Source organism: Taurulus bubalis, assembly GCF_910589615.1.
Source record: "Taurulus bubalis genome assembly, chromosome: 1".
NCBI lineage: Eukaryota > Metazoa > Chordata > Actinopteri > Perciformes > Cottidae > Taurulus > Taurulus bubalis.
In genome coordinates this window covers 43170776-43184467 of record NC_136589.1, presented here as the reverse complement: position 1 = coordinate 43184467, position 13692 = coordinate 43170776, and the positions used below count along the sequence as shown (strand labels likewise).

At 42.6% G+C, this 13692-nt stretch overlaps 1 protein-coding gene across 1 annotated transcript in view; it reads right to left on the bottom strand.

The window, feature by feature from the left end:
• Window positions 1-258: 258 nt before the first annotated feature.
• LOC306732778 (zinc finger protein RFP-like) overlaps window positions 259-13692 on the bottom strand; it is a gene marked incomplete at both ends in the record, with an annotated part of 89760 nt that continues 76326 nt past the window's right edge. The window contains 4 exon segments of the mRNA XM_079213941.1: window positions 259-432; window positions 523-580; window positions 3103-3513; window positions 4464-4594. Of these exon segments, the coding sequence (XP_079070067.1) occupies window positions 259-432; window positions 523-580; window positions 3103-3513; window positions 4464-4594 (774 nt within the window).

Genomic DNA, 13692 nt, shown 5'->3' with positions numbered 1-13692 from the left:
TTTTCGACGCTCTCTGTCCGCTGGTGTGTGTGCTCAGCGCTCACCTGTGTGCGCGCACACGTATCTGTGGGCAACGGGGCGGAGAGGTTTTGTGTGTGTTTTTGAACGATGACAAGCCGGAGTGAAAACAAACCAAAATGAAATAGTAACGAGGCTATTTTTAAATGGCCGCTGGACACTAACAGAGTTTTAAACTGGAAGCTGAAGTCGTGGGAGTTCTCAGAGCTCGTTGTGAGCAGCTTCACTTATCTCAACACCTTAAATCACTTTGAGTGGATCGTAGAACGTCGCACGACTTGGCGGTACGAATCTCAGTTTTCCCATGAGCCTCGTGTGAAAACGGGTTAGTAGACGAACCTCTCCCAGGTGGGACTCCCCCATCGGCCCCTTGGTCTCCGGGTTGGCGATGATGATTCGGACCCCCGGCAGGATCTGTTGAGGAACCGGACGTCGGAGTTTTAATTAGTAGAACATTTTGAAGGTAAACAAACAAAACAAACAAACACAACAACACCTCCTCACCTTTCCAGACTCCATCAGGGGCAGGCTGTGCGGGGACATCCGCTCTACGAGTCGGACCCTGGAGAGGAAACCACAGAAGAAGAACGACATCAACACGGATCCAACACCTTTATGTCTCTATGAATATGTTTTATGTTTTCTATCGCTTTTCTTTTTTTACAATTGGCAAATGTTTAACATCTGATGATAAACCAAATAATTGCACTCTGACGGGTTGTTGACAGGGAACAAACCGGGAAAAAATTATAATAATCCGCTTCTGCATATCTCAATCTGTCCGTCGCACGAAAATTAAATTACAGAAAGAAAGTCGGACAAAAACAATAATTGTACTTTTGTCCTGAAAATTTAAGAACAAAATGTATATATAAATAAAATATCATATATATAAATAGATATATCTTTATAAATAAATACAAATATAAATATTTGATGTGTGGGCGGGGTTATAACACATGTGGGCGGGGTTATGATTAAAACAAGAAGGAAGACGAAAGGAAGAAAAAACGTCAAAATGGAAAAAACTCAAAAGACAAAACCAGCTCTGAAATATTCGTTCAGCCAAAAGTGAATATGATGTTAGTGCATATTAAAATATAAATAAATCACTGCTTTATAACATGAAGAGAATGGGACATATATGTAATACAATATAACCTGTAAATAGTTTAGGAGTTTAGTTTTTGAGTTCTGATCTTTGTACATTTAGAAGCTCATCTACAGTTCAGAGGAGCTTCTTTTGTCTTCATGTAAATATGAAGCGATGCTTTTAACTGCAGCATAATATAATATCTGATAATAAGAAGCTCCGCTTCAGCTCAAGCCGTCCTGCAAACCAAAAGCAACACAGAGAGCAACGGGCTTGGTGACTTCCTGACTTGGTGACTTTCTAACTTTCTAACTTTCTGACTCTGTGACTTGGTTGTGACTTCCTGACTTGGTGACTCCGTGACTCTGTGACTTCCTGACTTCCTAACTTTCTGACTCGGTGACTTCCTGACTTGGTGACTCTGTGACTTGGTGACTCGCTGACTTGGTGACTTCCTGACTCGCTGACTCTGTGACTTGGTGACTTCCTGACTCGCTGACTCTGTGACTTGGTGACTTTCTGACTTGGTGACTTCCTGACTCGCTGACTCTGTGACTTTCTGACTTGGTGACTTCCTGACTCTGTGACTTGGTGACTTCCTGACTTGGTGACTTCCTGACTCGCTGACTCTGTGGCCGTTTCTCAATCAGCGTTCTTCTCTGTACTTGTGTTCTCGTGGACTCGTGAAACGTCATCAGTCGCGGTACTGTTCCAATTCAAAAGTCCGCTTCTCGCCAAGAACGGTGAAAATGCCCGGATGTGACTTGATCCTCCCATTTTACCGGGGATGCATCAGAGCAGACTTGAGAGAGACAATATCCCAGAATGCATTTCGGACCAGCAAATGGGGAACAATGACGGATGAGAAAACTCACAACTGAAAGTTGACATTCTATGAATACTACCGTTGTTGAGTCACAAAATTTAATTTTAGGATGTTTTCAGACGAGAAGTTATTTGTTTAAGCATCAAATCTGTGGTCGCTTTCTCAAGAATCGGCCGACTTAAAAAGATACGGCGACGGGTTGAGGTCCTGCTCGCGGGACCGTGAGCCCCGGAGCACCGGGCCGTCAGCGCTCTGCTGCCCGCCGAGAGCAGCCTGATCTCGGCTGGACTTTTTGAAATGATCCGCTGGCTCCGATGTCTCCGTATCGATTAAACATGAGTTATAATTCGGTTTCGAGGATTTAACAAGCAATCATTATTATTTATTCACAGTCACATTAAATCAGTTTGACTGAGGGAACGGTTAAGGTTTATAACTTAAGATTTTAATTTAACTTTTACTTTGAACTACAGCGGTGTCTTATTACTTTTGACCGAATTGTTTGCAATTATGTGTATATATATATATATATATATATATATATATATATATAGTATATAGTATATACATATAATACATATTTATAAACATATTATATCTACAATTATATGTGTATCTATATAAGTATTTATATAAAATACATATTTATAAACACAATATGTATACAATGAGATGTGTATCTGTGTGTGTGTATATATATATATATATATAATATATATTTATAAACACAATAATATATACATATATAATATATATTTATAAACACATATATATATATATATATATATATATATATATATATATATATATATATATATATATATATATATATATATATATATATATATATACACACAATATATATACAATGATATGTGTATGTCTGTGAAACCAGTACAACAAAAGCAGGGTTGCCATATTTTGTTTGACTGCAAAAAATACTTTACAGTGAAGAATCAGAGTAACCATGACAACAACAGCTGAGGTGGTGACGTCATCAAGTCAGCTGCTGTTCCAATTGCAGAAAGACCGTCCTGCGTCCTCCTGTCTTTGAGAGTCTGGACTCCCAAGTCCAGACTCTCAAGTCCAGACTCCAAAAGTTCACAAGTCCGTACTTGTGTACTTGGGTATTGAGAAACGGCCTGTGACTTGGTGACTTTCTGACTTGGTGACTTTCTGACTTGGTGACTCTGTGATTTCCTGACTTGGTTGTGACTCGCTGACTTGGTGACTGACCTGCAGGCAGATGGCCAGGTTGACCCGGCAGCCGAAGGAGGTGCTGACGGCTCGCGGGTGGAGGCCCAGGTCCTTGAAGAGCTTGGAGAAAGACTGCGTCAGCGCCGTGCGGGGCCGCTCCTCCGCCACGACCACGCAGGTCCTCACGCGGGACAAGTCCACGCCTCGAGTCTTGAGGGACTCGGTCTGCAGCCCGAGTCCTTTGGTGCAGAGCTCCATGACGCTGTAGGAGCAGAAGGTGTCGCGCACTTTGTGCTGACTGACGGCCGACAGCCAGAGAGACGGGTTCACCTCCAGCTCCGAGGGCGGGATCAGGATGGACTGGTGGCCCGAGTACACGCTGCAGACACACACACACACACACACACACACACACACACACACACACACACACACACAGAGGTATGAGCATCAGGATGGACTGGTGGCCTGAGCAAACGCTGCAGAGAGGAACCGGGTCACGTTGTGGTCCTGATCTCTGCTTCCACGCATCTTAAAGCAGCTACAAATACATTTAATGTAGTGGTGGTTCTGGCGCCCCCCTGTGGACTAAAGTGGTAGTGTCTCTACCAGAGCACCAGGGTCCCTTTAGGAAACCTCTCGTTTTACTGCAGCACTGGGTTCATAGATATTCTGACCAATGGATTTCCATGACTTTTAACCAAATTTCCATGACTTTTAACCACATTTCCATGACCAAACATTTAGTGAAATCTGGGTGTATACATGAAAAAGTGAGAAAATGTAGTATTTAAACTAACAATGAGAATACAAAGCATACAGTAAACGACACAAACGAATGAGAGACAATAGTTTGATTAAAAGAATAAACATTTATATAGATTCCTGTATGTGCGCCTGCTTATATTTTGAGCGTCTTTCTTTTTAAAAGCATATTAATTATTTCAAACTCGGCGTAAATGAATGTCATGGACACGTGTAAATCCACTCGTGAAACATCACAACTTTATTAAAGGCTGTGAGTTCTTGTGGTGTTCCACAGGGTTCAATCATAGGTCCTCTCATTTTATATTTACACGTTGTCTTCAGATCAAATTATGTTTCAGTCTACATTATGTTGCTGATAATATGTGATTATTGAGGCCATTAAATTACAGTAATCATGTTAGCTGGTTTATTACATCCAGGCCTGGAATTAACCATTTTAAAATTCCATGACTTTTCCAGGTTTTCCATGACCGTGAGAACCCTGGTCTCTGCTGGATCTGGACCAGGTAAAAGCCCTTCCACAGTCCCTGTTAAAGAGTCGTGTGTGTGTGTGCGTCTGACCTGCAGAGGCACCAGAGGACGAAGCCCAGGCCGCAGTACGGGTCCAGGCAGATGGCGACCTCTCTGGACGGGTACAGCTCGCCCTGCAGCTTGATGGAGCGGCAGAAGGCACTGGTGGCCGTGTGGGACATCTGGGGACACGAACACACAACCACATGGTTCTCATCTCGAGCGCTTCATTTGAATCTGCTTTTAGCCTGTGAGGCTGGTTTTGAATGTTTGTTGTTTTGTTTGCTGCGTAATTTTTGATGGTGTAAAGTGACTTTTAAAACGCAAATACATATATATGTGTTATTATTATTATTTTTTTGTATAATTTAATAGCTAGACTGGATGTATATATATATATGTATATATATATATATATATATATATATATATATATATATATATATATATATCTATATATATATATATATATATATATATATATGTATATATATATAGACACACACACACAAACATACACACGTGCATGCACACACTATATTGCGAAATCAGCTATGTGGCTGGAACATTTTCAATTACATCATGTAATTTGTGTAGAAGTTGGACTGTGTGTGTGTGTGTGTGTGTGTGTGTTTCCTTGACTCCAGCGAGCATGCCGGTGGTGGAGACACTGAAGTCCAGGTAGGCCAGGGTGTCGGGGTTGGACGGTTTATACAACAGAGGAGGTTTCTTCTTTGGTAAATCATCTAAAAAATCAAAGCTTATTCAATATCCAGTATATATATATATATATATATATATATATATATATATATGTGTGTGTGTGTGTGTGTGTACTGTACACAGACATTTACATTATTTTAGGATTAGGAGTAAAGCCAATAAGGAAGTGTGTTAAAGCTGCATTCTCTTTCCTGACCACCATGGGGCGACTCCTCTGCCAACGTATTTTTTTTAAGTATAATGTATTGGGAACATGTGCTTCTGTGTTTGGGTTTGTGTGTGTGTGTGTGTGTGTGTGTGTGTGTGTGTACACCTGTGTCTGTAACTATATGTGTGTGTGTGTACCTGTCTGCCTGTGTGCGTGTGTCTGTGTGTGTGTGTGTGTGTGTGTGTGTGTGTGTGTGTGTGTGTCTCTCTCTCTGTGTGTGTGTACCTTTCTGTCTGTCTGTATGTACCTGTGTGTGTGTGTACCTTTCTGTTTGTCTGTGTCTCTGTGTGTGTACACCTGTGTTTGTGTGTATGTACCTATGTCAGTGTGTGTGCACATGTCTATCTGTCTGTGTGTGTGTCTCAGTGTGTGTGTGTGTGTGTACCTTTCTGTCTGTCTGTGTCTGTGTGTGTGTACACCTGTGTTTGTGTGTATGTACCTATGTCTGTGTGTGCACATGTGTTTCTGTCTCTGAGGAACTTAACTTTCGTTTCTGGAGTGTGACGTAGGAGCTCTCCTTTCCAGTGTAGCTCCGCCTCTTACCTGCAGCTCTGTGGGTGAACACCTCACCTTTACCTCCCTGTGACTCACATGGAGTAGTCTGGTTTAAATCTGAGGAGATTAATGCCATATTTACCAATTATTACAAATACTATTTACATCAGAAATACATAAAACTGACTCTCAAATAAACGGCCAATTGGAACATTTAAACTCGTAAAACGGTGATAGTTTGGACTCTGACTGTATGTGTTGTTTGTTTTTTGTGTTGCAGGGCGGAGAAAGCAGAAGGCAGTCAAAGAGAGGCCGGGGCATAGCAAAGGTGAGCTCAAACCTGTTGGAACACTTCCTGATATCACCTGTCAATCAACTCAAAGCAGATTAGTGAGCTGTGTGGTGTGGGCAGGAAACTGACTACATTTGGAAATAGTCAAATATTTCTCAGCGACTCTTATTATATTTATATATTTTTATTATTGTGAGCGCACAGAGTCTGAGCGAGGACGATATAGAATGAGAGGAACAGGAGGAGACAACCCCAACCCCTCCTCTTCCTCCCCTCTTCCTCATGTGGACCTTCCATGACGACCCTGCCAACGCCTCGGCCTCCATCACTCCGGCCGACGTCCATCACTTCCTGAAGTGGAATTAGTTTTTTATTCCAGGTTCATCCATGACAGTAGTGTGTTGTAGTTTTTTAACTTAACCTTCCTCTTGTGTTTGGGTCGGCACCGACCCGTTTTAGGATTTAAATGCATAAAAGAACCATATAAAATGTGGTTATTGCATCAAGGCTTTTTGACTTTGTCAGGAACCTCTATTTCAACAAAATAAAGCAAAGCAAAAATGTTTCACTAAATTATAAAATGCTCTGGTTGAAATTATGACCTTTGTGTTGTTAGGGTCGGTTTAGACCCAGTTATAAAAATAAGATTTGCTTGATTGGTTGTTGTTTTTTTGACCTTGCAAATCGATATGTTGTGTTATGACTTGTTCTGCTTTTCATTTTGTGTTTGTATTAAAGTTCTATTGCTGAAAAAAATACTTTTTAGCCTTTTTCTTGAAGTAAATATGGGTCGAAATTGACCTGTAACACCATAGATTGTACTATAGTTAATTAGAAAATGTAAAATATTTAAGAGATGTGTTCTAATACCCCTCAGTAATAGTCAGGTAACACAACCTTTTATTTATTTATATGATTCTCTTGAGGTTCATTTTACCATTTTTTTAAATTGGAATCGAGGTATCCTGACAAAGAAAAGGCCCAGAGGCCCACACCAAAAATATTAAAACATGTAAAACAATATTTTCATGGATAAGGAAGCCTAACAAGGTAACCAAGAAATGAGAAACAAATTGGATGATAGATAATTGTTTTTAGTGTATTTTACAGCTGATTTAAGACATGGGTCAAAACCGACCCGTTAACACAAGAGATGCTACTATAAAGCTGACACAAGAGGAAGGTTAGATGACCCGTTTTGGGGTATTAAGAGTATCTGGATCCTAACGGCCAGAGAAATACAAGAGCCCATCCCCACTCCACCGTCATGAGCTGTGTACTCATTGAGTGGACCGGGTGTTGACGTAGATCCGCTCCTTCCTTCAGGGTGGTGCAGCACACGTCCCGCCAGCATCCTGTACCAGGGTTACACCGCCCGACATGTTTGTACCAACCGTCTCCGTGGTTCCTTTATCAGTCGTGGAAAGTTCCAGAAACAGGAATCTTCTCTCCGCTCGGATGCTCCGCAAAGTATTCATTGTTTGTTTTTTTGTTATGAGTCGTCTTTCTGTTCGTTCTCGACTTGCAAGTCGAGAACGAAAAAGAGATGACATTTTCGGGAAAATAAAAGATGTGAACAAACTATGAAGTTGTCTTGTGAGATTATTTTATTTTAAATTCATTTACGCATCCTCCTCGCTCTGCACGTGTCATCACTGTTTAGAAAGTAGCTTCTCGTTAGCAAACATTTAAAAATAAGCTTCCTGCAACGTTTTACAGCAGGTCGTGTCTTTATTTCTGTACCTGTGAACTTGGAGGACGAACAAAAGAGACATCCTAGAAACTCCAGTAAAGATCTGGAGTCGGAGTCAGAGGAGTCTCTGTACTGAGAAGAAGCCATCTCCACGTCCGTCGACGCTTTGCTTCGCTTCTTCAGGGGCTTGCAGGCATCTGAGATCTCACTGGCTCCTAGAGGATCACCAAAGAAAAGGACAAAAAAAGATGGATTTCACTTTTGTGTGTCATGGGAGTTTCCACAGCAGAGGTTTCAAAAAGGAGCCATGACAAACGGATCCCCTACCTTTCTGTGGACTCAGCGTGGTCTCAGGAGCCATCTCCGCCTGTGAGGGTTAAACGAGGAGGTGTAGATCATCGTGGTTTTATTCAGGTAGCAGAAGGTTAGTTTGGGGGAATTACAACATTAACGCGACATCAAATGTACATTCGCCCAAACACACAGGCGGTAGATTAGTCTGTAAAGAGCGGGAAACATTATTACTGCCGTTTACCTGAGAACTGATTCTTTCTCGGAGTGGACTTCAGTCGACAGCAAACATCGTCACTCCGCTTTCATTTAATTTAACTGGGACTAGTAAAATACAAAATGTTTTAAATGAAGAGCAGAGTTTCAGTTTATGCCATTGACTTGTGTGTTGAAAGGAAAAATGAATGAGTGGTGAGCTCATATTTCATGAGCTAATTACAGTAAATCGAATTACTGTATACATCAGTTAAACATAATTAAATACAAGTATAATCCTGATGGATTATCTGAAGGAAACAAAGGCTTGTTTTTGTTCTGTATTTGTGCTCATCCTTTTTCTTTTTTTAGGACAGTGTAAGAAAGTAGTGACAAGTCATCCGACATCTTCCTGACACTAGTGTTGTTTTCGTTAGGATGGGTTTAGACAGTTTGGTTATTAAAAAAAACTGTGACCAAGATGTGCGCTCAACTGGATATTTGGCAGTTGCCAAATAATAGACTGTTGTGGACAGACTTTGGAATGGAGTTATTGTTTGTAAAGCACACAAATACACCTCTTGCATCCACTTCAAAATAGTTTATAAAGACAAATGAATGCTTCTGAATTTGAACATTTAGACAAGCGTCATTGTCACAGAAAAAATGGTGGTCTAATGAAACACAAGCAGTGTAAACTCCCACAGTTTCTCAATGAGCTCCATAAAGCCACATCAGCAGTCTTTACTGACCCTTGTCCCTGAGCAAAATATTATCCTTTCTATAAAGTGCCTCCACTACTTTCACTCACAGTACATATATTATAAATATTGAAATACTGGTCAAGATACTGCTGAGTATCCTGCAGCCTCGGTCTGTCTAAAACCTGACATGGAGGCCAACCTGCTGAACCTGCACCCTCCTCTTCCCGGTAAGCTACATATTTAAAAGCTGCTCTTTAATTGCATAGATTTAAGTCTTATTGTCGTGTTTTTATGAAGACAATATTAAACGCACGGCCTCTGACGAAGCACTGGCCGAGGCTAACAAGCTAGCATGAAGTCCCTGTGTTGTAGAAACTATATGTTTAGCCGACAGCGCTAAGCTAAGCTAAGCAACATCTGTCAAACAAGACATCTGGCCCCGTTTCCCCGTCGTCGTTGGTTTGTAGTCCATGTCGTATCCATGGAGATGGAATGCGTCATTATGGAACGTTTTAGGGAAAGTCCCTGTGGCTTTGAACTGTTAGTGATGCGATATCGCTCAACGTGGCATTGATGTTTAGTCCATAAGTCAAGCCGCTTGGGAGAGATTCTTTGCTTACGTATTGAACTCGTCATACATTGTCCGCACGACCCACACAACCCTTCGCAACCTTCGCAGTTTAGCAGTTTCTCCCCCGTATTGAACTTGTCGTACACCACCCCATAGAGTTTATCTCTCGTATTGAACTTGTCATACACCACCCCATAGAGTTTCTCTCGTATTGAACTTGTCATACACCACCCCATAGAGTTTCTCTCGTATTGAACTTGTCATACACCACCCCATAGAGTTTTTCTCTAGTATTGAACTTGTCATACACCACCCCATAGAGTTTCTCTCGTATTGAACTTGTCATACACCACCCCATAGAGTTTCTCTAGTATTGAACTTGTCATACACCACCCCATAGAGTTTTTCTCTAGTATTGAACTTGTCATACACCACCCCATAGAGTTTCTCTAGTATTGAACTTGTCATACAACACCCCATAGAGTTTATCTCTAGTATCGAACTCGTCATACAAGTGCACAAACTGCTAAACATATCCCGTGCGAAGATGACTTCCAAGTCTTTTGATAGACAGAACCAACATGCCAATCCGCAACAAGCCATATTTGGTGCGGTGGATATACGTAAGAAGGAGGGTTTCAAGTGTGCTCCACAGAACCAACATGCCAATCCACCACGGGCTATAGTTGGTGCGGTGGACGTACGTGAAAAGGAGGGTTTCAAGTCTGCACGAATTTCCCCTCAGGATTTCCCACAAACTGCAATGGGTTATAAGGACTATCACATCTCCTGGCTAAATGCCAAACAAAGCGAGATGTTAAAGAGACTTGCCAAAGCTGATATTGAAAAGTGGAATCTCATCCAACGAGTTCACGAAGGGGAAGTGAAATATAGCCGCCTGGAGAGAAGTCTAGCGCGCAATGTGGACAAAGACCTGGAAATTGCCAAGCCCAAGAAAGAATTGGAGGAAGCTGAGCGCCAAAAGCCTGCAAAACCGAAGCAGAGTCACCAAGCTAAATTAGAGCTTCTTCGCCTTAAAGCAATAGAGAGGGAAGAAGAATTGGCCTCTGCAGACCTGAACTGGCATTGTCGCGTCCTTCTTGAAGAGACGCAGAAAAGTCATCAGGAGGAAGTAAAGCTACTTCTCGCCATAGCGAGTGAATCAGAATGGGCAACTAGCTCGAGTCAAATCCAAACACTCACTGAGAGGCTGGGGAATAACCAGTCTGAATTAGAGCAGCTGAAAGGCAAAGCCAAAGTGAGTGAATCAGAATGGGCAACTCAAGAACACAGCCTGAGGACTCAGGTTGAAACGCTGAAAGAGACACTGTGGGGTTATCAGTCCGAAATAGAGCAGCTGAAAATCAAAGCCAAAGCCAGTGAATCAGAATGGGCAACTCAAGAACACATCCTGAGGACTCAGGTTGAAACGCTGAAAGAGACACTGAGGGGTAATCACTTTGAATTAGAGCTGAAAATCGAAGGCAAAGCGAGTGAATCAGAATTGGAAACTCAACTCCAAACGCTCGCTGAGATGCTGTGGGGTAATCACTCTGAAATAGAGCAGCTGAAAGGCAAAGCCAAAGAGAGTGAATCAGAATGGGCAACTCAAGAACACATCCTGAGGACTCAGGTTCAAATGCTGGAAGAGACACTGAGGGGTAATCACTCTGAAATAGAGCAGCTGAAAGGCAAAGCCAAAGAGAGTGAATCAGAATGGGCAACTCAAGAACACATCCTGAGGACTCAGGTTCAAACGCTGGAAGAGACACTGAGGGGTAATCACTCTGAAATAGAGCAGCTGAAAGGCAAAGCCAAAGAGAGTGAATCAGAATGGGCAACTCAAGAACACATCCTGAGGACTCAGGTTCAAACGCTTGAAGAGACACTGAGGGGTAATCACTCTGAAATAGAGCAGCTGAAAGGCAAAGCCAAAGAGAGTGAATCAGAATGGGCAACTCAAGAACACATCCTGAGGACTCAGGTTCAAACGCTTGAAGAGACACTGAGGGGTAATCACTCTGAAATAGAGCAGCTGAAAGGCAAAGCCAAAGAGAGTGAATCAGAATGGGCAACTCAAGAACACATCCTGAGGACTCAGGTTCAAACGCTGGAAGAGACACTGAGGGGTAATCACTCTGAAATAGAGCAGCTGAAAGGCAAAGCCAAAGAGAGTGAATCAGAATGGGCAACTCAAGAACACATCCTGAGGACTCAGGTTCAAACGCTTGAAGAGACACTGAGGGGTAATCACTCTGAAATAGAGCAGCTGAAAGGCAAAGCCAAAGAGAGTGAATCAGAATGGGCAACTCAAGAACACATCCTGAGGACTCAGGTTCAAACGCTGGTAGAGCCACTGAGGAGTAAGGAGTCTGAAATCCATAATCTAACCGAAGAGAACAAGGACCTCGCAGACGTCTGCCTTGCGCAGAAGAAGAAAATCAGAGGTCTATTTGGAAAGAAGATCGTGGATAGAACAACAGAGCTTCAAAAGATGGTGAAAAAAAACAAGGAGAAGGAAGAGAAAAAGAAGGAAAAGGTGAAGACGGGGTTTTTTGGCCGACTTGGCAGAAAGTCAACACGCGATGGTGGTGGACAGGCGGAAGAGGTTACAGCTGATGTAGATCAGCAGTGACCTCTTTCTCCCCCTCCCTCCCACCATCTCCCTCCCGTCCCCTTTCCCCAAAGACAGTCAGCAGTGATTTAATTGATCACTACAGCCTCACAGAGACATCTCCACCTTTGTCTCTGTGTGAAGTTTGGAACCTGCCGTAACAGCGACAGGCCTAATGGGAGGTGATGTTTTCTAGATCTCTGCAGTGAACACCTTTTAGATGGAGCTGAAAACACCTGTGTATCCCTTATCTTTATTGAATGCACTCAATTTAGATATGTGGAGTTGACACGAGTGCGAACAGTTTCCGCCAGTTACCTGCAACCGACGTACCAGAAGTAAACCCACGTGTTTTTTGAGTATGTGGGAGGAAACCTGAGTACCAGGAGTAAACCCACGTGAACACAGGGAGAATGTTGAAACTCCACACAGAGAGAAGGGTGGAGGTGTCTCTGTGAGGCTGCAGTGTTAAATCACTGCAGCCACTGTGCTGGCCTTGATTGGTTCCAGCTGTTTGCAGCACACCTGCCTGAATCAACTGACCTGGGTAATTGGACCGTGCCATGCTACCTCAGCCAGAGGGGTGTCTTCAGCAGCTAGGCTATTCTGCACCACTAGAGAGAGAGGTCTTCTCTCCCCTTTCAATTGACATGGACTCACCGACTGCTATATACCATGCTTGGGATATGGCTCGGGAGTGTCTCCTGCTTCCTGGGAGACCTCATTATGTCTGTCTTGAATTCTAGTTTGTTGTTATTTATCACTTTGTTAAGCTTTTGTTCCCCATCTTAACCTGTACATATCATTGGGGCAACAAAATCTTAACCAACTGACAAATAACAACAAACTACAATTCAAAACATACATAATGAGGTCTCCTGCTTTCACGGAGACCTCATTATGTCTGTCTTGATTTCTGGTTTGTTGTTATTTATCACTTTGCTAAGCTTTTGTTCCCCATCTTAACCTGTACATATCATTGGGGAAACAAAATCTTAACAAAGTGACAAATAACAACAAACTAGAATACAAGACAGACATAATGAGGTCTCCGTGATAGCAAGAGACACTCCCGAGCCATCGCCCACTGCATGGTATGTAGCAGTCGGTGAGTCCATGTTAATTGAATGGGGAGAGGAGACCGCTCTCCCTAGTGGCGCAGAACAGCCTGGCTGCTGAGGACACCCCTCTGGTTGAGGTAGTATGGCACGGTTCAATTACCCAGGCCAGTCTATTCAGGCAGGTGTGGGGCAGACAGCTGGAACCAATCAAGGACAGCACAGTGGCTGCAGTGATTTAACACTGCAGCCTCACAGAGACACCTCCACCCTTGTCTCTGAGTGGAGTTTGCATATTCTTCCTGTGTTCGCGTGGGTTTACTCCTGGTACTCAGGTTTCCTCCCACATAATCAAAAAACACTATGGACTACTACTGATGGGTCTACTACAGGTCCTCCCCTTGAATGAATAATAAAAAAAATTAAAAGTAAATCT